Consider the following 27,481-nt stretch of genomic DNA (forward strand, 5'->3'; position numbering starts at 1 on the left):
AGCCGATTCAACTGATCCCTTCATCGTCAGCTTCCCAGATGACATAACCGTCTCTGTGCCTTTTGGAACTCCAAGCACACCAGTGAACTGGGAGGAGCCAACTGCTTTTGACAACTCTGGAACAGTTTTCCCATCAAAGTCTGCTGAACCTGGAAGCTCCTTCCCTACTGGACAGACGACACCTGTTACATACACATTCACTGATCCAACTGGAAACTCTGTTACAAGACAATTCACTGTGACAGTTGTTGAATTGCGTAAGTGTCCAATAAGAATATAGTTGGTTCTCGCATATTAGAACAAAAAATGTTCCACAAACATTGATACTTTCTGTTACTCTGTTTTTTATGTGTGTCAAATTCCAAGTGATAGTTGTAAGGTTTAGCTGGGGAAGTACTGGGACAACTCACAGAAATTTCAACACTTAAAGATCCACACCCAATCAGGACTTACAGATATTCATTTAAAGACACTGGACACTATTGGTTATTGTCAAAGACCAGTCTTCTCACTTGGTGTATTTCAACATATGCATAAAATAACAAACCTGTGAAATTGAAATCAATCGGTCGAGATATTAATGAAAGAAAAACACCCTTGTCGCACCATGGTGACACAAAGTTGTGTGCTTTCAGATGCTTGATTTCGAGACTTCAAATTCTAAATCTGAGGTCTCGAAATAAAAAATGTGGAAAATTACCATTTTCTTGAAAACTACGTCACTTCAAAGGAGCTGTTTCTTACAATGTCTTATACTATCAACCTCTCCCCATTACTCGAAATCGAGAAAGGTTTTATAATAATAATTGACTGTAAGTAGTTACCAATAGTGTCCACTGCCTTTAATTTTCTTATCCACAGCTGATGGCATTCCACCAGTAGTGTCAGTCTTTCCAGAAGACATTACCAGGACTGTACCATTTGGAACCACAAGTGTACCAGTAACTTGGGACGAGCCAACAGTGACTGACAACTCTGGTACAGTCACCCCATCCTCTGATAGGCCATCTGGAAGTTCATTCTTACCAGGCACCACCCCAGTGACATACAACTTCGTCGACCCCACTGGAAACTCTGTCACCCGATCCTTCAATGTGAACGTGATTGTTCTACGTAAGTGTGCATTTCCAAACCAGGGTGTCAAATGTTAAAAGATAAATAATAATAATACTCATTTCCCCAAAACTAAAGCACCTCAACACAAAATATTTTAAGGGAAGCTTTTCTACTATCATTATCTTCAAACTGTAAGTTTAGTGTAAATCTGTGGACATAGTGTTTTTGGTCCTACAAAAAGTACATACACCCTTTAACACACAATGTTTTCCTGCAAGGTATAAAACTACGTTGAATTACGAGACCAACTCCTATTACAATGACTTACAAGGTGCTGTGGCGCAAAATGCTGCCAACCAAAGCAGGAACACTGTTCCGAACCCCTTCTCTTTTTGATAAGAACATTTGGTTCTTTTACGTGCGTTACATTCTCAAATGGGCTTTTATATAGTTCAATTACACAACACACGGGACAATCCGAAGGACGAAGCATCATGGTTAAGTGCCTTGCTGAAGTACACAGTTGTCACGACTGTCTAACCCACACTCTGCTGTACATAAACAGCAGGGTTTAAATCTCGAGAACTTCACTGCTAGGCCATGACGAGCCACATTTATTCACAAACAGCCTACGTTTAGTTTTAGTTTGTAGATCAGCATCTGAAAGTTATCTTTGAAATCCCAAATATGGCATTCACAAGTTGAGGCAACTCTGGAAAAGGTAAAGTTGAAGTAAACTGACATGTCCACGTGTTTTTTTAAATAATTTCTATGCAGCCGATGCCATCAGACCTGTCATCACTGCAACCAGCGATGACGTTACAGTGACAGTGCCCTTCCAGTCTCCAGGGACAACTGTCGATTGGACCGAGCCCACGGCCACTGACAATTCTGGATCCTTCTCTACAACCAAGACCAATGAGCCTGGAACCTTCTTCCCCACTGGGTCATCAACCCTCGTCACATACACTTTCACCGATGCAGAAGGCAACTTTGCATCAACCACATTCACTGTACGAGTCATTGAAGAAGGTAATTAGACGTCTGTATGTTTTATTGTCACCAAATGTTGTTTCTGAATCAAAAATGTTTGTTTGAACTTCCAGTTCTTTTCAGTGAAACCATGTACCAAACTGGGGTTGCACACTCTGCGGGGGTTGCACCCATGGGCGGGGGGGCTCTATATCAAAATTAGGGTTGCCCCCAAACGAGGGTTTCCCCCAAACAGGGGTTGCACCCTTATTTCCGCTCAGGGCCTGATCCAAACGGGGGTTAATAGGGTTGTATTAAAGTTGTTTCATCTCTGAAAACATTTTTTATGAATGATATCTTGTCATGCGATGTTAAACACAAACTTGATTCTCTTCCCTTGCAGCCGACATGGTGTCTCCGATGCTTCTCTTCTGCCAGATGCCTATTACATACACCGTCGTGTCTGGTATGGCCCCAGTCCCTGTCAGCTTCACAGCACCCAGCGCTGCCGACAACTCTGGAAATGTCAACCTCCTCTTCAACACCAAGAGCCCTGGGGATCTGTTTGCTGCCGGAGCCACCACTGTCGAGTATCGCTTTGGGGATCAAGCAGGAAACACGGCCTTGTGTACTTTTGTGGTTACTATTGTTGAAGGTGTGTAGAATAAACAAACAGATTTCACTTCTTGCGTATTTGGAAATTTCAAAGGATTGTATAACGTTTCATAGCCTTGGCCCCAATTATAGAGCTATATAAGTAGCTACCATGTTAAAGTTATTGCTTGTTAAATTGTCTACATGTACTAAGATATGCTAAGCAACAAAGAAATGCAAATGGTACATGTGACATTTTATTTGCCTTGCCAATGTACCAAAACGTTATTGGTACCAAACCAGTCCTCAGTCTGACAGGAGCACTTTTAATTTACACATAAAGTGTGATTAGTTTGATAATATTTGAGTTTGATCGTCATCTCAAAGCACTAGTGCTTTCTTGTCCATATACCCAAGTTTCTACATTTATCGATTGTCATTTATTCTCCTACAGCCAACCCCTGTGGTGAACAGCCCTGTCTGAACGGAGCTGCCTGTGTCCCAGAGACTCTGACCACCTACCGCTGTATCTGTCCAGATTGCTACTCCGGAGATAACTGTGAAATTGGTACGTATTCTAACCAAGTAACTGATGTGAGATCGTAAACAGAAAACCCAGTGAGCTTGTTGAGTGTTATTTATATTATGGTGAGTAGTATTGACTTTATTTGTTTTTTTCTTTCCTACACAGCGAGGGACGCTTGTCAAGGCAACACTTGCCAGAATGGAGCAGTGTGCGCTGCCCAGCCTGGTTCCTGTACACAGTACGAATGCCAGTGCCCAGCCTGTTACACTGGCCAGTCTTGCCAGACCTGTAAGTACCATAGGAGACGAATACCAGACTTGCTAAGTAAAAATTATGAAAAGGTCTTATACATAGCGCAGAATGTGCTTAAAAAGGTGCCCAAGGCGCTTCACACAAACATTTTACTGGTAAAAAGTTTTTAAATGCACAACGCAATTAAATAGTCGTTTTCTACCTTCTGCTCAGGTAGTAGTATAAAACCCAACAGTTTTTTTTCAGAACTGAGAAGTCTCCCGAAATCTGAAACTCCGCGGTGGTAGAATATAAAGCAAGACAGTTCTCTAAAAAACAAAATGTACACACATGTTGTTACCGCAAACCAAATATATATTAGTTTAAGTAATAATAATAATAATAGTAATAAAAAACATTTGTAAAGCGCTTTCCACAGGCGTTTCAAAGCGCTTTAGCATTTTCTGAAAAGATGTCTTTTTAAGCGAGTCTTAAATGAGCTGATTAAGGATGAGTCACGGATGTGAAGGGGGAGCTTGTTCCAGCAGGTTGGTGCAGCTACTGAGAATACTCTATCACCTTAGCGGTATTCGTGCGTGGACCATTGGAAAGTTGAACATGAATGTTGGATGTTGATTAAAGGCTCATGTACAACAAAGGCAACTTCAGTGAGACGAGACTATTGATACACGTACCAGGGAGCTAATAGATTGGTCTTTCCGTTTTACAGTGGTGAATAGTTGTGATAACAACCAGTGTGCTAACGGCGCTGCCTGTGCCCCCGCTGCTGACGGCTGTGTTGAGTACACCTGCCAGTGCCCACCATGTTTCACTGGACGCTACTGTACTATCCGTAAGTAATTCATAAAATTGAACTGATCATCGTCTTTCAAAGAGACCTTAATAAGCATGCTGCTTCAACAACTCAACATCTACCCCCTTTCAATAGAAAAACCTGTACTCAACTTACCCCTAGAGCCACTACTAATGCATTTTTCCTTTACCGATGGGTTTAAATCGCTTAGAGTTTTTTATTTATATGTAGCGGTGCCCTCTCTGGTTCATCCCACAATGTCCCGCGGCCTGGCCGACCATGTTATCTCCCTCTTTTGACTAAGCGCCGAATGTTTTATTTCCAGCTCCAAGAGTGTTGAGTTAGTCGTCAAGAGTTATTGAATTTAAGTAACAGTATTCGGTGGTTTTGTGTGTGTGTTGTTGTGAGTAGTATAGTTCAGAAATGTTATTGTTATTATTACTATTATTGTGTTTTTACAGCCATCTCTGCCTGTGACAGCAGCAGTTGCCAGAATGGAGCCGTCTGCATGCCCTCAACACAAAACCCCAACACTGCCTATGCCTGCTCTGAGTACAAGTGTTCCTGCACAAACTGCTTCACCGGTGTTTTCTGCGAGAGTCGTAAGTCTTAAACCCAAAATATAGAGCTCTAATAATAATAATAATAATAATATCGAAGTCTTATATAGCGCACGTATCTACCAAACAAGGTACTCAAGGCGCTGAGTATATACAAACTTTCAGAAAGATAGGTTATTGCAGTGATGAATTCTAAGACCTAATTATTTAGCACCTTATAAGGGTTTATAAGGTGCTACGGTGCATTAAGCAGCCACAACCAGGAACACCGGGGCGAACCCCTTCTCTTTACGATAAGTGCACTGGGTTCTTTTACATGCGTTACACAACACATGGGACCAACGGCTTTACGTCCCATCCGAAGGACGAAGCAATGGTTAAGTGTCTTGCTCAAGGACACAGTGTCACGGCTGGGGATTCGAACCCACACTCTGCTGAACAGAAACACCAGATTTTGAATTCGGTGCTCTTAACTGCTCGACCACGACACTTCCACTAGTCTGCCCTTCCATGGCAAACAGCCCAAATAAGAAAAAACTACAATATGAGAAGGGCAGGTACCATTTTGCCATACAAATTAGACGAAAGTGTAAAAAGAAGCAGAAATTGGACATGTAGAATTCACATCCATACATAGTATACCTTTATAACTCATAAATGGAGAAAATGCCTTCAATTTACCTAGAAATGATCTGATATCAACTTGTCCTTAAAGTCACATGGAAATAGAATTTTTTTTCTTTCAAACATAAGAGTATATGCTTACGAACAATAAAACAATTTTTGTAGTAATTGTTTGTCACGATTTATATGTTTAAAAAATATATAAAAGTTGTTTGGGGGGCTGACTCCGCCTACCCCTTTTGTGACGTCAATCGAGGCAGACTTTGCCTGCAATGCGTATAGTAAACACACGTGCAAAGTACATGTACGTCCAAGTCGTGAGTTGGTACATTTCAAAAAGTGTTTTTCTGCATTCAGCAGCAATACACCTGGTCGGCATTGCCGAAAAAAAAAAACAATGTTCTTTTTGAAACTTACAAACTCACGACTTGGTCCGTACATGTACTTTGCAATTGTGTTTACTCTACGCATTACAGGCAAAGTCTGCCTCGATTGACATCACGAACAGCGCCCTCTCGGGTGGGGGTCTACTCTTAAATTTGTAAATAACATAAGAACTGATTTTTCAAAACCTTAGTTAACTGTTTATTCACATTCCACTCATCAAAACACATATACTAGTGACATAAGCTTTATTTTGAAAAAATACCACTTCCATGTGACTTTAAGCAATATGCTCTGTTCTGTATAATTGCATAAATGGGTACCTGCAAGGTTAGAGTTTGTAAATGTTTGAATGGAAAATAAACCTCTGAATCCCCCTGTCGGCCCAGACTGTACTTCCTAGGAGCTGAGAGAGATTACTGGAACATTATTGGCCGGTCGAAACCATCTCGCATCAGAGCACAGGCCACTGTTTCGTCATTAAAAAAAAAAAACTTAAAAACTTGCCCATTTCCTGTTGCTCGTCAAATTTATTTGTTTTTTCATTGCCTCTCGTGGCTGAGTGCCATGATCTAGATGGATTGGCCCAATTGGAGACTTTCTGGGACGATAGAGTGCAGCAGACTTACCGGGTAAATCCATTGTTCTCAGAATTATGCGCATGTTCAGAACTACGTAAACAATGGAAATTTACCCGGTATGTCTGCTGCCACCTAGCGTTGGAAAGTCTCCTATTGAAATTGTTATTATTAATATTATTATTGTAGAATCTGCTAAAGTACTATATTGAAATTCTTAGTAATAATTGTTAGAAATTACCGTTTTGAGGTTTTCAAGTGTCGGTCATCATAATCATCATCAGTCGGCTCATCATCATCAGTCGGCTACACAGCAGGCGGACACAAGCTTTTCCCATTCTCTCATGTCTTGTGCTATTCTCCGAATCTCAAGCGGGAAGAGCAAAAAATCCGGGGAGACTGATCTTCCGATCAACTCGGGGTTACAGTTGGCGGCCGACGACCTTGTTTGTGCCGGCCATGCAGTGGGGGTACAGAGCATACATCTTGAGTGGCTTGTGGGTGGGGGGGGGGGGGGGTCCGTAGGATGTGTCAGTTCTGTGTCTAAATCTAAGAAACTGTTATTTTTTTGTTACCACAGAGCGTGATGCCTGCAACCCCAATCCATGCGTAAACGGCGGTGTCTGCTCAGCCACATCAGGCTCCTGCACCTCTTACTCCTGCGAGTGTCCACCATGCTTCTCGGGCTTCAACTGCGAAATCTGTAAGAACTTTTGAAAGTATCTGTTGTCTTTGTTTAAATTTTTAAGTCCTATGTATTTACCTAGTCCCTACTTACTGATCATTTCAGGTTTGAAGAAGGGTGGAAGTTGTCTTAAAACCTTTAAATTTTGATGCAGGGATAAGCCAGGATGAGTCCGGTACAAACTGCTTCTCTCTAGCATGCTTAGTTTAGGAGGTGACCACTGCCAAGCGATTTACAGCATCAACTTCAAGTTGTTGATTTTTGTCATTGGGATGAGGGTTCAAATCCCCCATGTTCTTGATTAATACACTTCACTATAACGGTTTTTTTCACCAAGGGGTATAATTGGGTACCTGCGAGGGATTAAAGACACAGGACACTATTGGTATTTGTCGCTTGGTGTATCTCAGCGTACGCATACAATAACAAACTTGTAAAAATTGGAGGTCAATTGGTCGTCGAAGTAGCAAGATAGAGTGAAAGAAAGATAACCCTTGTCACACAGGGGTTGTGTGCTTTTAGATGCTTGGTGTCAGGACCTCAAAATCTCAAAATCAAATTCGTGGAAAATTACTTCTTTCTCAAGAACTACGTTACTTAAGAGGGAGCTGTTTCTCACAATGTTTTATACTATCAACCGCTCCTCACTACTCGTAACCAAGTAACGTTTTATGCTAATAACATTTCTGAGTAATTACCAATAGTGTTCATTGCCTTTAAAGGGATGTTATTAGCCCAATGACCAGGGGGCACTAATGTAAAACGTACTGATAAATTATTGTAAAATTCATTTAATAAGAACCACCTATTTAGTATTAAAATTTTTGTGAGAAGTTGTTGATTTCAATAGGTTTGTAAAATTCATGACCGATTCTTTTTATCAGCTGTACCAAACCCTTGTGACAACAACCCTTGCTTGAATAATGGCGTCTGCAGTACAGTCCAAGGATCCTGTGGGGCACACACATGTGCCTGTCCCGACACGCACATCGGCTTGAACTGTGAATCACGTAAGTACATGTTTTTTTTGTACAGATTCAGACTTACCATCAATGGAGAAAGGACAAACATTCTAATGTTTGCCCTTGCCGAGCAGTCTAGTTCATCACAGGCAAGCAACTTTTCCGCGGAATACCATAAAAAAAAATAATGATCGGCGCTAAAATAAAAAAAGCAACCACAATGTACAACTAAAAGAATGTAAAATAAGCCTAGTACATGCTAACAATGCGCCTTAGAGCATAATGAACCTCAACATTGTCTAGGGTACCATTGTGGGTCTCATGTCCCTAGGTGTTTCGGCTGCCTCGCTCCGCACGTGCGTTGTGCCCTCGAAAATGTTTCCTTTTTTTTTTTTTTTCAACGGGCAGTTGCATGCCTGTAACCAAACCCAGGCTGTGCTGTTGTCGGTAGCAGTGTCAAGTCTAATCCCGCTCATGACACCGAATGTGCTTGTAGCCATAATTACCACAGGTGCTTTGTAAATAGTTGGGATGGATCAGCCAGGCCGCTAGTGGATGATACCCATTCCTTCATCCTTACAACCTGTGAAGAGGGTTACCCTGTTCCAGCTCCAGGAGTATATATGTGGCATCATCAGGCTGTCGATTTGAATCGATAGCCAAAATCGGTTGAAGTGGTCGTCCAGCCTTGCGATGTGAGGCAATTTCTCATTCAAACAAAATATTGTTAATATTGATTTATTTTATGACATAACCCTCGATAGAAAATAAGGTTGATACATAGTTTAATCGATCTAAGCTCTCTGTAAAATCAGGGCCCAGTGGAAATGATAATCGTTTTTCTCTTCTCTTTTTTCCCAGCGGTTGTTGCAAACCCCAACCCCTGCAACAGCTTCCCCTGTAAGAATGGAGCTACTTGTCTGACAGTTGATTCGAGCAACTACATCTGCATGTGTGCACCTAATTATGTTGGACCTAACTGTCTCACACCAAAAGGTAAGTACCTTTAATTACTTTACATGTATATACTGCACACATATATTCGTGTAATTTGATTGTCGGAACCTTCCCCCATTTCATACTTTATTTTACCATGTGTTTCACCGCTGCCACTAGTGAAGCTCTAAACTTTAATGTAGGAGTGTTATATTGAAAAAATCTAGGATGCCTCCAAGCATTGTTTCTAAAATAATTGCCCTTTGTCCAAATAAGGCAATTTGGTGTCACAGTTGACAAGGTCTTCATGATATTGTCCAAGTTGATCAAGGTGTTGGAATTTTCAGAGTGAAGGATGGACCGAAAAGGTATTTATGAATGGGAATCAAAGTGTGTTGAATCGGTTTTCAACTAGTGGTTTAAACCCGCCGAGGCCTGGTTCTTGATAATTTACCTCGACTTCGTCTCGGTAAAATTGTCAAGAACAAGGCCTCGTTGGGTTTAAACCACTAGTTGAAAATCTCTTCACCACACATTGATTCTATAAGTTATCACACAAGCGCGAGTGGAATACGGAAAAATATAGCACTTCTGCGTCTCATATCCAACGAGGCCGAAGGCCGAGTTGGATATGGGACGCACACGCGCTATATTTTCCGTATTTCCACGAGCGCGCGTGTGATAACGTATTTATCTTCAAGCAAACTTGGCGCGTGACATAGAACATGGTAGTGATATTAGCCGTGCAATATAGGCTTTTATCACCACTCCATTCTGCCAATCTGATTGGAAGATTAGCGCGTACTTGAAGATAAACTTATTTATCACTACAAAAAAAACTGTCAAGTAAGCATTATCCTACTATTGTTGATTTGTAGCCCAACAGCCCCAGATGGATCTGTGCCAGAACACCCCGTGCAACAACGGAGCCAACTGCTACAACAGTTACAACAGCAACACAGGGACTAACAGCATTCCCCAGTACTCGTGCGTCTGTGCCTCTGGATTCACTGGATCCAACTGCAACATCCAAACCGGTAGGTTATACATTATATTCAGAGGATACCTACACCTTTTTTCTATATTTTGTTCTTGTATTAAATGCTCAAGTAAACACAACAACAAATCTCTATCTTCCAACAAGAATGTGCTGCCGTCGATTTCACAAAACTCTTCTTAACTTAAGACTAATCTTAGGAATTAGGACGGGTCCCAACCCTCCACTAGTCTGGTTTGATGAAGATGGGTGTAAGTAGGGTGGTGCTACTGTGATGGCAACAAACATTTACAAATTAACATACATTCAAGGTCTTTAAGGTCCAATAAGTGTTTCGGTTGGCCTCTTGTCACTAACCCCTGAAAGATAATATGCACTTAAAGGCAGTGGTATAAAACATTGTGAGAAACGGCTCCCTCTGAAGTGCCATAGTTTTCGAGAATGAAGTAATTTTCCACGAATTTGATTTCGAGACGTCAGATTTAGAACTTGAGGTCTCGAAATCAACCATCTAAACGCACACAACTTCGTGTGACAATGGCGTTTTTTCTTTCATTACTATCTTGCAAGTTCGTTGACTGATTGAGCACTAATTTTCACAGGTTTGTTCTTTTATGCATATGTTGTTATACACCAACTATGAAGGCTTGTCTTTGACAATTACCAATAGTGTCCACTGCCAATCTGATGATTGGGTCCCAAGTGTGACCACGCTTTATTGTGATACAAACTTAACTGTTTCAACTTCTTGTGACTTTGGTTTCACAGGAGATTCTCCAGCGTTGGACATCTGCAACAAGGCTGAGAGACCTCCCTGCAGACAGGGGGCTGTTTGCTCCAACACCTTCCACAGCATTGACCAAGACGTCGACTACTTCTGTGCTTGTCCAGTTGGCTACAGCGGACACAACTGCCAGACCGAAAGTAAGTTGGTCATCATATCCTTGTAAAGTGGGGCAGGAAAGGAAAATATGTGTGGGATTTGATATAATTGTAGTAATAACTTAGTTTGGAGATCATAGAATTAGCCGTTTCAAACTGCTTACAAACCAAAAGGAGCTGCGGTATTAAAGCCATTATACACTTCCGGAACAGACAAAACAAAAAGTTCACATATCTACAAAAGGTAATGGTGAAAGATTTCTCTTGAAATTATCCCATGAAATGCTTTACTTTTTGAATTTTTTTTAAAACAATTATCAATTTTCGATATCGAGAATTACATATTTATTCAAAACACATGTCATGACACGCCGATGACCGATTGAACCTACATTTTCACAGGTTTGTTATTTTATATATAAGTTGTGATACACGAAGTGTGGACCTTGGACAATACTGTTTACGCGAAAGTGTCCAATGGCTTTAATGAAAAATAATTTATGGGCAAAAATAGTGAATTGTCCGACGTTTCAACCCTAGCAGTGTGTTACATGTATGTGTTAATTCATTGTGTTACTCGGGGGATAAAATACATTATTCAATGGACACCCACAACCGTTGTGGTGTCACCTTGGCTAGTTGTGTCATGTTGGGTGAGCTTTCAAAACCCTGTCAAGTTGGTCCATTTTGTTCATATTTTCTCATGGCTAAAATGCAGTTAAACCTTTTACTATTAATGAGTACTATGGTAGTTTTGTAAAGATGCTTGATCAGAAGTGCAAGTTTACTTGGAATCTAATACAAATGTGAGAATGGAAACAATGCAATACTTGCTTCTTTTTTCTATGGTAGGTGTTGACCCTTGTGCCAGCAACCCTTGCCGCAACGGAGCTAACTGTGCGTCCTTCAACACCTATTTCATGTGTGAATGTCTAACTGGATTTGGAGGAACAACCTGTGACAGCCGTATCGGTGAGTAGAGACCCATTGCACATGACGTCACACTCTCAACAATGGAGGCAGATCATTTCACAGTAGCTGTTCTCTGTGCGTAAAAAACATGTGCTTGACCTCTGCGTATGTATAGTGTTTCGCGTTATGCATGGGGAGCTATTGATTTCTTACACAATACAGAACACACCTCCGAACAATGCGTGTCATTCTTGGTGCGCGGGGGTCAACTCTTTTTTGTGCATGTTTGTATACAATTTTGACACCAAAAATGACCCCCAGGATAGGCACATGTGAGTATGCGCAAGGGTTCTACAGAAGAAAACCCCCACTCCCAACACAGAGCAAAACTGCTTTTATTTTTTTAATAATTCCTTTCTTTAATTTCTGGAAACTTGCTCAAGTTCATTTTTTTAATAACATTTTTCTCTTCAGGGTCACAACCTTTCTTAAAGAGTTGATCTCATTTAGACTTTGGTAATTAATTTTTGTACAAAGGGTCTTTTAACTTGTACTCGTATAATCCAATTTTCACAAAAAATCTTTGCATCTTCATAAATTGTTGAGAAGTTTTCCCATCCACTTTTTATCGATCGTCATGTTTTATCTTGCAAACAGGCGACACAACTGCACCAGTCATTTCCGGTTGCCCCGCGTCTATCTTCACCAATGCCGGAACCCAGTCATTCTCCACTGTGACCTGGACTGCACCTACAGCTACTGACGAGTCAGGAGTGGTCTTCCAGACCTTTGCTTCCCATCAGCCTGGCCAGCAGTTCCCTGTGGGCGCCACTCCCGTGACTTACGTCTTCTCAGATCTGAGTCAGAACTACGCCCGCTGTGTCTTCTTCGTCACTGTCTCCAGTAAGTTTTTTTGTTTGTTTTTTGGGAGGACTAGGTTGAAGTTTTTTTATGGCCGAGTGTTTAAAAGCATCAAGTGGTAAAGTCATCAATTGGTGGGTTTGAGTCCAGGTTGTGGCACTTGTGTCCTTGAGCAAGAAACTTAAGAAAGGTTAATTGTTAACATATTGAAGGGATTTTGTTTTTACCAAACTATCTTTTTTTTCTACAGATAATGTACCAGTCACCCCAGGTCCATCAGACAACACTCCACCGGTCATTTCCAACTGCCCCATGGGTGCATCGGCGACCGCACCCAGCGGTAGCAGCGGCACCGAAGCCATATGGGTAGAGCCAACTGCCACAGATGATAGCCTCCCATTGACCGTTGTTCGCAGCCACACTCCAGGAGCCTTTTTCCCCCTTGGCGTAACTGACGTCACATACACCATCAGTGATGCCGCTGGCAACTCTGCAGAGTGCAAATTCGTCGTCATGATCAACAGTAAGTTTCCCCTTTTTTAATCTTTCAAGTGGTAATTCACAAAGGGAAACTGCCAATTAGCCTGGTTCTTTAATTCAAAGTATATTGTAGTCTGCATTATGTATTGTCTTAAGTCTGCATCAAGTCGCACCTTCCATCTTGCTCCCCACACCTGGAATGCACTCACCATCTCAATAATATCAATAATATCAAAGTCTTATATAGCGCACGTATCTACCAAACAAGGTACTCAAGGCGCTGAGTATATACAAACTTTCAGAAAGATAGGTTATTGCAGTGATGAAATTTGAGACCCAATTAGTTAGCACCTTATAAGGGTTTACAAGGTGCTACGGCGCATTAAGCAGCCACAGCCAGAAACACCGGGGCGAACCCCTTCTCTTTTCGATAAGTGCACTGGGTTCTTTCACATGCATTACACAACACATGGGACCAACGGCTTTACGTCCCATCCGAAGGACGAAGCAATGGTCAAGTGTCTTGCTTAAGGACACAAGTGTCACGGCTGGGGATTCGAACCCACACTCTGCTGATCAGAAACACCAGAGTTTGAATTCGGTGATCTTAACCGCTCGGCCACGACACTTCCAATCAGGGAATCTGACTCTCTATGCAAATTCAAGAAGTGTATCAAACATTGTTTATACCCAATCTAATGCGCTGCGTTCTTGATGTAGTGGCGCTTTATAAATGCCTAATATGATTAAGTATACTATGTATGTGCGTATTGTTCGTCTTGTCTGTCTTCGCTGTTTGTTTGTCTGTCTGAGTACAAGGCTGTTTTCTACAAGCCTTGGCTTACTCTAACAGCCTCGTGGTCTCACTCCTCTCCTAAATACAGTAATTTCCTAGTTGTTAACTATTTTGTTTTAATAGTAATATAACAATTTTGTTACCTTATTAATTACTGATAAATGTTGATATTGTACTGTTTTCCCAAAAGAGTAATGGAATAAACGTCTTATTGAATATTGTGTTAAATGCTTCAACTCTCTAAGAAATTTGACCCTGACATTATTCCCAATGTTCTGAATGTGGTATTCCAGTCAAACTGTGAAAACGACTTCCTCTATAGTGTGCACCCCACTTTTAAATAAGGAGAAAACAGAGCGTCAAGCTCATTATTTTATATTTTGTGTTAATCGACTATTGTTGTTAGTGTGCAAATCTCTGTTAAATGTGCTCTTAATTACATTCCTTTTATATTTGATAATTTAAGTAATGCTTGAAAAAAAGCGTACATTAACAAAAGCAATATTTCCAGTTTCCAAGTATTAGTCATAGTTAAGGGCGCTTTAAAAAAGTTGTATTTTTTTCCTTAAAATCAAGGCAATTAAAACTTATGTCATTTTTTTTAAATTTTTTTTTATTTTTTAAAACAGGCCCAAATATGCCAGACAGGACAGCACCAGTCATCTCTAACTGCCCTGAAAATCAAGTCGTTAACACTAACACTGGATCTGCCTCTGTGTCCTGGGCTGAGCCAACCGCTGTGGACGACAGCGGGCAAACACCCGGGTTGGCTCAGTCCCATGTGCCTCCAGCTTCGTTTCCCGTCAACTCTGTCACCAGGGTCACCTATATTTTCTATGACAACACTGGCAACTTTGACTCATGTACATTCACTGTTGCAGTCCAACGTAAGTTGAAAAGCTGTTACATTTTTTAATTTTCTTTTTATTACAAATAATTTCAACCTATGTTAAAGGCAGTGGACACTATTGGTAATTACTCAAAATAATTATTGGCATAAAACCTTACCTTGTAACGAGTAATGGGGAGAGCTTCATGGTATAAAACTTTGTGACAAACGGCTCCCTCTGAAGTAACCTAGTTTTGAAGAAAGCAATAATTTTCCACGAATTTGATTTCGAGACCTCAAGTTTTGAACTACCAATAGTGTACACTGTCTTTAAGGTACTTACCTGACATATACATACATGTAATTGGAATTATATTAAGCCGTAGGAGGAGAGACTCGCGTTGTATTATGTTCCATTTAATCCGGTCTGAACCACCCTTTAAGTAAAATGGAAAGTTCCTCCATTCATAGAAATGCAAATAAGCCCATGCCTCAGCACATGTAAATACCTCTCCAAACCATTGAAGCATGTCCCTTTGTTCTTCGTGGTACGGTCGGCGCAAACGCGTTATTCACGCACTCTTAGTCCTCAATAGTTTTACCACCTAACTACATCTTTCTACATTTTACAACGAAGTTTTTGACAATGTTTTCTGTGCATCATGTAAAAAAGAGCAAAACAAGTCGGGAACGCTGCGTTCTTCATTGATGTATGCGTGTAAAACACCGGACACTATTGGTTACTGTCAAAGACCAGTCTTCTCACTTGGTGTATCTCAACATATCCATGAAGTAACAAACTTGTAAAAATTTGTAGTTGCGAAAACTTAGTTACTTCAGAGGGAGCCGCATCTCACAATGTTTGATTCTATCAACCTCTCCATTACTCGTTACCAAGTAAGGTTTTATGTCAATAATTATTTTGAGTAATTACCAGTAGTGTCCTATGCCTTTAAATGCGCATACTGCCTGCCCTACAAGATGGCCAAAGGGTTATTCTATACGGTCAAAAAGATGAAACTAAGAGACTGCTCTGTGAATTAGAGGAGATTTTGAACAATGTATGAACGCAGTTTAACACCTAGGAAACGGTTTTACGATCTCTTGTATATTCTAGCTGGAACAACCCCAACTGATATGACCCCACCAGTCATCAGCAACTGTCCATCAGACACTATCATCCCTGTAGCTTCCGGCACAACATCTGCCACCGTCAACTGGGTTGAGCCAACGGCCACCGATGGCGACGGTTTGACACCAACAGTTGCCAGGTCCCATGCCCCCAACACAGCCTTCCCACTTGGCCCCACCGTAGTCAACTACATCTTCAGGGATTCAACTGGAAATGAAGCCAACTGCAACTTTATCGTGACCGTTGCTGAGGGTAGGTCCGATTGCCTGGTTACAGTAGCAGTAATCAATAACTAATAATAGTAGTGAATCAATAGAGGATGTGACCTGTGACACCGCATGTTTACAAAAGAGCCACAGAGCCTAGACTTCCTGCAGGCACAATTTGTACACAGCTCAATGGAAGAAAACATAAAATCTAAATATTTTATGGAGATAACATTCCATTAAGTATCGTTCTAAAACTTAACCTTTCCATTTGTCATTCGCAGCCGGTGATACTACTGATCCAGTCTTCACCAATTGCCCTAACAACATCGTCTCCTACGTCAACGGTCCATCTGCTACTGCCAGCATTGACTTCCCAACGCCCACAGCAGTGGACAACTCTGGCGTACCACCCGTGGTGTCCGGTAGCGTTGGCTCTCCACATACTATGGGTGTTGGCTCTGTGACAGCTTCCTATGTGGCTCGAGATGGATCTGGAAACGAGGCTACATGCACTTTTTCAATAAGCGTAGTTGGTAAGAAGCTCTTTGATAATCTCATTATTGACCAAAGACAACTTGATTTGGCCACGGCTTAAAAGCTTTATTGTAATATTTGCACCTATATTATTGTGAAACTCTATGAATTAGGGTTTTCATAAAAAATTATATACAGTAGTTACAGTGTATACTCTAGTAAGGAACGCTGGGACTGGACAAATAACTTCTGTATACAATGTAGACGATGTGACCTCTGCTTCATACCGCATACTGCCAAGCAAAACCTTTGTGTTTTGGCAGACAGCTAGAAACCGTGTGCAGTCTTACCATGACTACGCGTCGTTTTGCCCGACGAAACACGACGTATACAGTGTTTGGTCAACAGAGGGTGGTTTGAATGTAAACTGTAGGTCAAATTCTAGGAATATGCTGTAGAGATGAGATTTATGTACATGTACTCTTTATAATCAGAGCTTGTTTATAACAGTCTTGAGAAGGAGGGTTGACTGGAAGTCTGCCTTTGATCAAGGATGTGATTTCTCTGTTCTTACGTGGAATTCTGGTTGTTTTTTGTGGTTTTTTTTAAAGATCAAACTCTATAAGAAATGGAGATATAACCATGTTATAATGCACCAGATTGTAGAGAAGGGATTTTAAAACAAAAGATAATTGTTAATAAATGGGCTTCATGCTCAAGTTTTCAAGCTCACTTGCTTTCGTGCTTTGTGCTTTAGAGTTCAGTTTTCTTTTACTCAACAGCCTATCACATCCCTGTATAATAGACATGCACCTTTTTCACTACTTACATTGCAGTGGGATAAGGGTTGTCACTCTAAACTTATCAATATTCTCCCCCCTTTCAATAAACGACGTCTATTTCTCTATTCAATTATTTCTCCATTTCTCTATTCGATTAATTTATTAACTATTTTTGTATTCCTCGAACAGTGGACAATCAAGCACCAGTCATCAGTGGTTGCCCAGCTAATCAGGTTGGAACTCTTGCCTCGGGCAGCACCTCAGTGGCCTTGTCCTGGGTCGAGCCAACTGCAACCGACAACAGTGGAGCCGTTTCCACCTCCAGGACCCACCAGCCTGGACAATCGTTTTCCGAGGGAGAAACAACAGTCACGTACACCTTCTCCGACTCTGCCGGCAACCAGGACACTTGCTCCTTTTTGATCACTGTCAACGCTGCATGTAAGTTTGTGTTTCACATTTGACATTTTGAAACTGACCACTTTTTTTTTAACTTGGGGGTTATTATCATAGCATATTATCAATGGTCGTATTTTCATTGTCTTTTATATAGTCTAGTGATCGTGTGCGCAAGTATTGGGGGAACTAGTGCCCGATCGGGCACTAGTCATTTACTTTTCCACTGGTTACAGCGCCCTCTCTTGAAGTGAGCCCTGAACAGCACTACTAAAAGATCTTCCTTTCTTTTCTAAATTTCTTTTCTTATTTCACATTTAAGACTGAGGTGTGTTATAAAGCACATATGGACTGGTTTATTTCGGTTAGTATATTTATTTTGTAAGTTACCCATGGAGGAAGAAAGAGGAGGAGTTCGAACGAAGGGACTTCAAAAGTCGAACCCGTGGTACCGCGGTCGTTTAACGGCACCTCTTAATCACCCACATACCTTACACAAACAATGGGCGACCTGGCATACAGTATGTGAGTTTGCGCGTGCGCACTTAGTTCTTCGCCAAACTATGGCGTTGTATGTCGTATGGATATAATAGAGGAAAAACTATTTTTGGACGCTACCGGACACCTAAACGATGAACACAATTGAATACCAACCACCCTCGTGTGCTTATACTCAAATTTTTATCCACAGCTAGTGACCGGAAAGTTGCAAAAAATGTAAAAATATGCCATGATATTTCCATGTAAACGCCACAAATGGTTTATGAAAACGTGTGTATTCACAATTCTTGTCTCCAATGATTCAACTTTACACGAAGGCAACGGTGCAGAGAGGCCGTACCACGGGTTCTGTACAAAGAGATCTAATCCCGCTCGTTAATCGGCCGTCCAGCTGGAGGTCTCCGATCTTTTTCCACTGGTCAGACAGGGGCTTTGTCAGGGTATTCTTTTGTTATTCTGCGGTTTTGCGGGTCGTAAGAGCTCCTTCTCTTCCTTCCTTCCTCCATGGTTGAAGACAAGAAGTTTATGAAATAGTACTGGTTTGATGGTGTAAACATTATCTGTTTCTGTTCTTACAGCCACAGTCAATCCCTGCTCCAGCTCTCCTTGCCCTGTCAGCCAGGATTGCTATTACCGCAGTGATCCCGTCGAGTACCTTTGTCTTCGTAAGTAAACCTCCGGTGATAGTTTCACAGATTACATTCAATGAATCTGTCCTCATATTTGCTCCCAATTGGGGACGATAGATGTTTTTTTGTTTTTTTTTAACCACTCCTAATATGAATGGCAATAAAAACTGACTTGGAATAAGTCTCATGGTATACAGTATAAAGCGTGTTGAGAATCAAACGTTGTGTATAATGGTAAAAGATATAAGTTTTTATCCCCTGAAAGTTTGAATTTGGGAAACGTTACTGTCGGATACGTTTCTCATATTGTATATTCCAATTACGGATTATTCTTCCTGCCTAGACAAGAATGCTGGATTTTGGGTTGATATCTCATAAACTCTATCACCTTCTTAAATGAAATATTCTGCATACATTTGTATTATGAGTGACAAAACCAAAGGTATAACTCCCTTCATGTCTTCTTGCCTCTTGCTGCATGCTCTTGTAGTGCAACTATTTATCATCTTTTAAAATGTTTCCCCTTTTTCTACAGCGACCCTAAGGAGAAGAAGAGATGCAAATCAAGGTAAATTTATTTTAACTTTGTATCAAATGTGACCCTGTAATGACACTGTTTTGCTGGTTTGGTTTAAATACACTGTACACTATTGGTAATTGTCTAAGACCAGTCTTCTCACTTGGTGTATCTCAACATATGCACAAAATAACAAACCTGTGAAAATTTGAGCTCAATCGGTCATGGAAGTTGCGAGATAATACATAAAGAAAAAACACCCTTGTCACATGAAGTTGTGAGCTTTCAGATGCTGGATTTTGAGACCTCAAATTCTAAATCTGATGTCTCGAAATCACAAATTCGTGAAAAATTACTTCTTTTTCGAAAACTGTGTCACTTCAATGGGAGCCGTTTCTCACAATGTGTTATACTGTCAACTATTTATGCTAATAATTATTTTGAGTAATTACCAATAGTGTCCACTGCCTTTAATATCTTGGTTAAAGACGCCACATGGTTCTCAACAGTGTAGTAGGTAGACACTTTTTTGTGAGGGGCTCTGTATCATTTTAAGTCCACCAACGGAGCGGTTCAACAACAAATTATCATGTATAGATATGGGGCCATCATTGCTGATAAGCAAAATCTGGGGCAAAATCTGTGCTGGGCAGCACGGTGTATTGGGCCATTTGTTAGTTCTGGGCAGACCTGCCCAGCACTGCCCACCGTGCCTACAACACTGGCTTTCACAAAAATTCAAGTTCTGAGCGCAATCTTGGATTAAAGGAACAAAAGTTGTATCCGATCTTAAAAGTAGTGATGAAAAAACAAAAACGGTTTTGTGTTTCAAAGCACCTTAGCATCCCCTGCTCCTAACACACTTTGGCAGACCATTCTTTCTCACATGCTGGACTGTCTCTTTCTATGCGCCAGGAGTACATGCCAAACCTTAAAGGCAGTGGACACTATTGGTAATTGTCAAAGACTAGCCTTCACAGTTGGTGTGTCTCAACATACCCATAAAATAACCAACCTGTGAAAATTTGAGCTCAATCAGTCATCGAACTTGCGAGATAACAATGAAAGAAGAAAACACCCTTGTCACATGAAGTTGTGTGCGTTTAGATGGTTGATTTCGAGACCTCAAGTTCTAAACCTGAGGTCTCGAAATCAAATTCGTGGAAAATTACTTCTTTCTCGAAAACTATGGCACTTCAGAGGGAGCTGTTTCTCACAATGTTGTATACTATCAACCTCTCCCCATTACTCTTCACCAAGAAAGGTTTTATGCTAATAAATATTTTGAGTAATTACCGATAGTGTCCACTGCCTTTAAGAATGTTCACTTAACAATTGTCTTGTTTGTGGTTTTCAGAGGAATGTCTTTGCAAGAACGGAGGTGTCTGCGCTGACAACGACGAGGGATTCTCATGTGCCTGCCCAAGCAACTTCACTGGTATCATCTGTGAAGAAGGTGCGTCTTATTCCAGGGTTACAATAGGGCTCACTCTTAACACTAGTTCAGTGTATATTGTCTCGTACAAACTGTTGCAGCCTAGTAAACAAATATTGACTGCTTCGAGTGCTGTGGTTAAAACTATGACTCCCGAGACGATTCCCGGAGCGTTCTATTTTCCCGAGGCGAAGCCGAGGGAAAATAGATTGCTCCGGGGATCACCGAGTGATAGTCTTCGGACTAGCGCACGGCAAACCGATGCACTATCACACGGCCATCGTCTAGTAAAACTAAGACATATCATGTGACGCGCTCTAAACCAATGAAAAGGCAGAATATTGGTAAGGGGTGTTATAATAAACACCACCTCTCAACTTGTCATGTGGACTTCTCAAAACTGGGCAAGCCACTTATTTAAAATGCTCATATTTCTTCCATTCAGATGTGACTACTAGAATTTTTAAATGAGTGATTGGGTGTAGCTTTATTTGACTATAGATACTCGTTGTGATTGCTACCATTAATGCATCAAAAATATACATTATGTCAATACATGCTTAAAGGAACATTACAGAATTTGTTTTTGCTAACAAAACAGTTGCTGGCAGTGTAAGCACTTTATCTAATCCACCATATACATAAACTGAAAAACCTGTAGAAGTTCGAGATCGATCGGCCATCTGGGTCACGAGAGAACAGTGAAAAACCGATTACAAATTTTGCATTGCATCGATGCCATAATAAAAATGAATAAAACGCTCACTGAGCGATAAACTCCAAACGCGAAGTTAGATTATTTACTTCTCATCAAATATGACATTTCAGACAGAAATATTTCAAGGAATGTTTTCAACTATCGTCATCATTAGACCGTGTAATTTTTACGTAAATCTGTGATCTTCACGATTTTTGTTTCTTACCAATTCTGTAACATTCCTTTACTTAAGCTTCTCCTAGGGGCAAGTTAAACCCAAAGTTTATTAGCGGGGTTGGCTGCTTAGCAAAAAGCTTTAGAGCAAGGCCTTAGATCGTTAGCATAATCGAATAACTAGTGGCCCCCTGTCTTGCTAAAAGGGTGTGACTACGTTTTTCATCTTTTTGGGGAAACTGAGGGCGATTTATGTTTTAGTCTCAAGCTCGTATGATGTTGTACCATTTTGCATAAAATAACTAAAATTTACTACTCACTTGGTCATCGAATTTGCAAAAGAATAATAAAAGAAAAACACCCTTTTTGCGCATATTTGTGGACTTTAAGAAAGATGCCAAAAAAGGCTTGAAGTCTTTATCAGAATAAAATATTTTAGAGAGAAATTACCTCTTTCGAAAAAAACTACCTTCCTTCAAAAGGAAGCTGTTTCTCACAAAGATTTATCTTATCAACAGCTTTCCATTGCCTGTTACCAAGTATTTTTTTAATGCTGAACAATTATTTTGAGTAATTACCAATAGTGTTCAATGCCTTTAATCAAAGTCAATATTTGTCTTACCCCTTTGCAGAAGTGAAGATCACCAAGCAGCACACCAGCGACCTCAATACCCTGGAGGTGTTCCACTCGACCAGCTCTTACTTTGAGTGGATGATGGGTTCGGTCATGGCCATCCTGGGAGTCATCATCATCATCTTGGCCTTAACAATCTGCCGTATGGCCCCACGAACCTCCTCCAAGTTGGACAGCGTCGACAAGGCCTCCCTCGTGTACTAAGATTACAAAAAATGAAAAAGTGAATACAGTAAAAACCTCTAACAGTGTAGTTTCCTTTTAGATGAACAAATGTATGCTCATTTTTAACAGTTTTTTTATTTAACAAATTCTTATTTTTATGTCTATGTAATGGATTATTCTAACCTATTTGTATACCGTTTTGTAAACTGAATTCTTATTTTGTATATTTTGCAGGTGTAAAAAAAAATGTTTGTATAGAAGTGACCCTGACATTTTGTTGGTAATAGTGTTGCAACAAATATAAACACCCACTGCACTTTTTTTTTATTGAGGTAAAACAAATCACATCTTCCTTTTCGATTTACTTCAATTGGCTGTTTTAACATATACATGTATAGTGGATTATGCTGTTGATAGATTTTTAATATTTTTAACAAGTATTTTCAATAATTCTGTAAGCTTTAACAGAGATTGTCATGCCTGCTGTATCATCAGTTTCATGGGCCTCTTCCAATAATTATGAATTGACAATTAATATATAGTCCCTTTAGTTGCAGGGTTAGTCTTCAGTATTTGAGACTCAAAAGAAGTTTCTAAAGTTCTGTTCATATAAAGGCATATTGAAAACCAATCGTCTTTTCAAAGAAAATTGAGTTTTACTCCATTTGTCAGGTTCTTAAGAAAAATGTCTTTTTTGAAATGTCTCTGAAAATAGAAAACCAATCTAAAACTATTGAGACGAATTACAATACAGATTGTTGAATTGGAAGCCTAATTCCTACTTTTTGATGTTCAAAGTAAATTCAGTTTTACTCCATTTGCCAGGTTCTAAGAAAAAGTCCTTTTTGAAATGTCTGTGAAAGTAGAAAACCAGATCCGAAACGACTGAGACGAATTACAATACAGATTGTTGAATTGGAAGCTTAATTCATACTGATCCATGTAGGGCCTACAACTAGTTACTATAGATAGCTACTATCTGATTGTTGTTGACATGCAGACAAGTGTGACTCAATGACTTATTTCCTACAAATCTTGGCACCAAAAGTATGATATTATATTTTTTTTATGCAGGAGGTCCCATATTAATTTTTGCTGGACAAAACAAGTATTTTTTTCCTGTCTGAATTTTTAAGTATCTTGTGGCATAATTACTGTGCCCGTGAAATGATCTAATGTATTTTCGGCACATAACTGTGCTGCTATGTAGCTTGAAGTAATAAATAGTCACTTTTCTAAGAAAAAACAAATCACAATTTCTGTAGTTGCTTCCTTTGTTTGTTTTTTTGTCTTTCCTGAATTTTCCACTATGAAGTATTTTTGACCTTGTGAGGGGGCTTGTGCGAACAAAATTTGTGAAGTTGACCTTTTTAGTTAAATAAAGTGTGGGTATTTTTGTTGGTGTTATTTTGCCAGTGATACATGAAAAAAACATGCTGTCAAAATTAAGATAAAACTGAAATTTGCTGCAGGAAGCCCATGCGGTCAACATTTTTTTTCTGTCTGCTGAATGACTGGGTAGCTTAGCAATATAGTTGCAGGTCATTTGCTCGTTATTGCTGATAGTTTTCATTTACATTTTCATCATTGTTTTGTCATCATCCTTGTCCATTATTGATCTGCAGTCTTGTTCTTGCGACTTTCTCTTGTCCTATGGGACTACGCTTTGACCTAAAACATGGCCCTTGACAAAGCAGCCTAACTTGAAAAATTACATTTTTGAGAAGAGAAAATACAGGGATCATCCGTTGTTATCATAAAAATGGGATAAAAGTGAAAGCCAGGACATGCTATAATATTCAAATCTACATGTATGCATAAATTATGCCTTTGAAAGAAATGGGGAAAAGCGCCCACATTTCCAAGAGGTGATCTGATATTAAAACCTTCATTTTTTTAAAGTTGGGCTGTGTTATATGCCATCATGGAAGGGCCGAATTTGGCGGATCCGTAAGTCACCTTTATAGCTGTTTACACTCGCACTTCATTAATATTTAACACAATTTCTACTTCGTTTTTGATCGTACTATGCGCCTTTACGAAAACAATAATATGAAGGCCCGGATTTGTTGATTACCACTATTTTCATCAGAAAGAATAACATTAAGACCACTGCGAAAAATCTATCCTCTGAAACAGAATAAAAATGACGAAAAAAAATGTACAGAAACGGGGGAAAGGGAAGCTGTAAAATAAATTCAGAAAGCATGTGACCAAAGCAGGCGCTCAGTGCTGATGGTCAGTCTGTGGAGGCTTCAATTCCTAAAGTCTAGTTTCCCTATACATTAGTATTCTGACATGGTCTTTTTTGAAGAAAGAAAAAGAGAAAAAGTGCAGATATTGGTCAGCTGAGGTTTGTAAGGGACCTTTTTATAGAACAATTATTCATAGAATGACCAGACCCTTTTTGTTCAGCCCCATGAAACCCACATAATATAGTTATGAGGTGAGAATTATAATTTACATGTATTATTAGTTTCGTGTTGGGCAGTTCCATTGTATAAAACAAACAAAAAAATGGATCACTTGCTTACCCCTCCCACATGCCCCCGCCCACAATCTGAGAAAACATGCGCAGCATGCCAGAAAACGTTTCATAAAATAGTCGTAGGGGCCAGTATGGACGTATAGTCACCTGACGTGGGTGGTATCGGTGCGTGAGTGTCCCCCCGAAACGATGCCCAGGCCAGTGCCAGCCGACGCGTGTGTGCGTGTACGTCAACAAACCACCGGTATACAGAACAAACCATCATTCAACGTGAGGATGTGGGTGGCTGTTTTGTTATAAAAGCAGGGGAAGGAAAACCAGTGAAAAATTGCATTTCTTTGATGTAAATTTCTTTCAAAGCTGTCAAAGTGTCCGGGACACTATCTTGCATGATCATGCCGTTACCTGGGGAAGACGAAAGCTTCAACACTGGTGGTCAAATCGACAGTAAGTGTGGACACATTTCGGAAATTTCATCGCTGCATCTAATTCGTGAACATTTTAATTTGTTGTGTTATTTTATTTCATTAAACCCATACTTATTCAAGTGTCAGTAGGCCTAAAATAAGGTACATGTAACTGTAAAGGTTTAGTTGTAGTTTTTACATGAATGAAATAGATTTTTTGAAAAGTAGTTACGATAACGTAACCCTCCTGTACTCCTAGTCTTAGAACTATTTCGGTTTCGTCCGGCTATGAGACGATAGCCGGACGAAACCGAAATAGTTCTAGGAGTAAAACCCTGTAACCCTCCTGTAAGTAAGTCTAAGTGGTATAAATTACCCTCCCCGCCGTCAGGAGGACACTGGAGGAGGGTAGCCCACCTTGTTGAGCTGTTAATGGCTCCGCTTTTAACATCGGTCTCATCACTGTCACGTGACAGTCACGTGACAGTGATGAGACCACAGCTCAGCAAGATGGGCTATGGAGGAGGGTTACTTTATCGCAACTATTTGAAAAGACGATAAATCCTACTGCCTTATTATGTGTTGTAACCAAAGCCTATCCCTATATTGGGCCTGTATGCTTCATTTTTAAAAAGGGCAAGGGCACTTTATAAGGCATTTTCTCTTGTGGTGAAGGGCAGCCTAATTTTAATGAGGAAATTGTCAATTTCTACTGTGAGCGTTTAAATTACACCAACCAAGGCAATGACCAGTGGGCATCAAGGCAATATCTTCATTGCCTCTGTGAAGTAGGATTCACGCCTGCCCTATCTGCAATACCAATCTTTTCCCTCACACAGTCACGCCTAGCTAGTTGGGATACTACTAGAACTATTTCGGTTTCGTCCGGCTATCTTCTCCCGTAACCTCATATATCTCTCACGCGTTAAACGATGATGGTTCAATCATGGTTCAGAATCAATGAATCTTGGAATCACAAATCTCTCTTTTTTTATTTTTTTTTAAACTGGCCAAAATTAGCCTCTATGTGTCCTTTGATATCTCAATGTCCGAGGGGACGACCAGAGAATCCACTCCGCAATCTCAAAAATTGTAAAAAATGATAAATTCTTAACGTAATTCAGTCCCCAACTATTCCGTTTTACCACTGCACTACAAATGCAGATTGTCCCCGAACTCTGCTGAACGCGTGCGCATGTTATTTTTTTCTCAGGACAAGGAGAATTATCTGCACACGTTTGTCCTAGAATTAAAAAAAAAACTTGATCCGTGCTTTGTCCAAAAACATGGACACGCATCTGGGAATCAGACGTCTGGTTCCCAGACGTGTGTCCATATGTTTTAGTACACAAAGCACCACTTCTGTTTCCTTACCACTTCTGTAGCCTAGTTTCCCTGAACAATAAAACACTTTAATAATTTTGTAATATTTTTCTTCTCTTATTAAGCCATGGTAATGGCTATGATAGACACAGCTTACGACAAGAATGCCGGCGTACGTACAATCATCGCTACATCCCTTGTAAACATTGGAAAGAAGAAACCTGCATTGATGTTGCATTCATGTCACAACTACCTACGCAAACATAGCAAGGTTGGTTCCGCCCTCCCCCTTTTCCTCTTTTCTGTAAAAATTTATCATCTTAATATGTACACCCATTTCAGACTCAGGGTCTCAAGAGTCGCGCCAAACCAATTTCTGAACTAAGTGCATGAAAACTTTGACGTCTGGAAACAGTTAAAAGCGACTTGACGTGCTAGAAGTCAAAAGATTGACTGTTGCAGTTGTTCAGAACGACTCTAGAGTGCCATGGTTTCAGATGTCGATCTTGCCATGAGCTGAACCCGCTGAAATGTTAGGTTAAGTTGGCCTGTTAAAGGACACAAAACACAATGCCCACAGATTTACATTAAACTTACAGGGTTTGAAGATAATAAGCTTCCCTTAAAATATCACTTACTGAGGTGCTGTTGTTTTTAAAAAATGAGTAAAACAAGTCACAGAAACTATTTTAGCATACAATACGTAGGCCTATTTTCATGAAACTGTTTTACTTTTTTCTCAAAAACTACAGCACCACAGCAAGTAATATTTTAAGGGAAGCCTTCTATTATCATTATCTTCAAACTGTGTCAGTTTAATGTAAATCTGTGGACATTGT

The 27,481-nt window shown here is 40.2% G+C and overlaps 2 protein-coding genes across 8 annotated transcripts in view; both read left to right on the forward strand.

Moving 5' to 3' along the window:
* The window catches only part of LOC117289016 (hyalin-like), a 42,299-nt gene extending 18,625 nt beyond the window's left edge, over nt 1-23,674 (forward strand). For 4 of the 5 annotated variants that reach the window (XM_033769915.1, XM_033769916.1, XM_033769918.1 and 1 more), the window contains 24 exons: nt 3-257; nt 862-1,113; nt 1,834-2,088; nt 2,432-2,683; nt 3,077-3,190; nt 3,314-3,436; nt 4,110-4,232; nt 4,655-4,795; nt 6,920-7,042; nt 7,909-8,034; nt 8,848-8,982; nt 9,801-9,959; nt 10,688-10,843; nt 11,654-11,773; nt 12,371-12,616; nt 12,825-13,097; nt 14,480-14,737; nt 15,797-16,063; nt 16,302-16,553; nt 17,466-17,717; nt 18,752-18,838; nt 19,338-19,370; nt 20,677-20,775; nt 22,258-23,674. In XM_033769915.1, the coding sequence (XP_033625806.1) occupies nt 3-257; nt 862-1,113; nt 1,834-2,088; nt 2,432-2,683; nt 3,077-3,190; nt 3,314-3,436; nt 4,110-4,232; nt 4,655-4,795; nt 6,920-7,042; nt 7,909-8,034; nt 8,848-8,982; nt 9,801-9,959; nt 10,688-10,843; nt 11,654-11,773; nt 12,371-12,616; nt 12,825-13,097; nt 14,480-14,737; nt 15,797-16,063; nt 16,302-16,553; nt 17,466-17,717; nt 18,752-18,838; nt 19,338-19,370; nt 20,677-20,775; nt 22,258-22,463 (4,307 nt within the window). In that variant the 3' untranslated portion in view covers nt 22,464-23,674. The remainder of the gene's footprint in view (nt 1-2; nt 258-861; nt 1,114-1,833; nt 2,089-2,431; nt 2,684-3,076; nt 3,191-3,313; nt 3,437-4,109; nt 4,233-4,654; nt 4,796-6,919; nt 7,043-7,908; nt 8,035-8,847; nt 8,983-9,800; nt 9,960-10,687; nt 10,844-11,653; nt 11,774-12,370; nt 12,617-12,824; nt 13,098-14,479; nt 14,738-15,796; nt 16,064-16,301; nt 16,554-17,465; nt 17,718-18,751; nt 18,839-19,337; nt 19,371-20,676; nt 20,776-22,257) is intronic. The other variant, XM_033769919.1, reaches the window with a different exon arrangement.
* Nucleotides 23,675-25,098: 1,424 nt separating this feature from the next.
* Nucleotides 25,099-27,481, forward strand: part of LOC117289133 (maestro heat-like repeat-containing protein family member 1) — a 53,039-nt gene continuing 50,656 nt past the window's right edge. For all 3 annotated transcript variants that reach the window (XM_033770113.1, XM_033770114.1, XM_033770115.1), the window contains exons 1-2: nt 25,099-25,359; nt 26,768-26,913. In XM_033770113.1, coding sequence (XP_033626004.1) covers nt 25,302-25,359; nt 26,768-26,913 — 204 coding nt within the window. In that variant the 5' untranslated portion in view covers nt 25,099-25,301. The remainder of the gene's footprint in view (nt 25,360-26,767; nt 26,914-27,481) is intronic.

Source organism: Asterias rubens, chromosome 4, assembly GCF_902459465.1.
Source record: "Asterias rubens chromosome 4, eAstRub1.3, whole genome shotgun sequence".
NCBI classification, from domain to species: Eukaryota; Metazoa; Echinodermata; class Asteroidea; order Forcipulatida; family Asteriidae; genus Asterias; species Asterias rubens.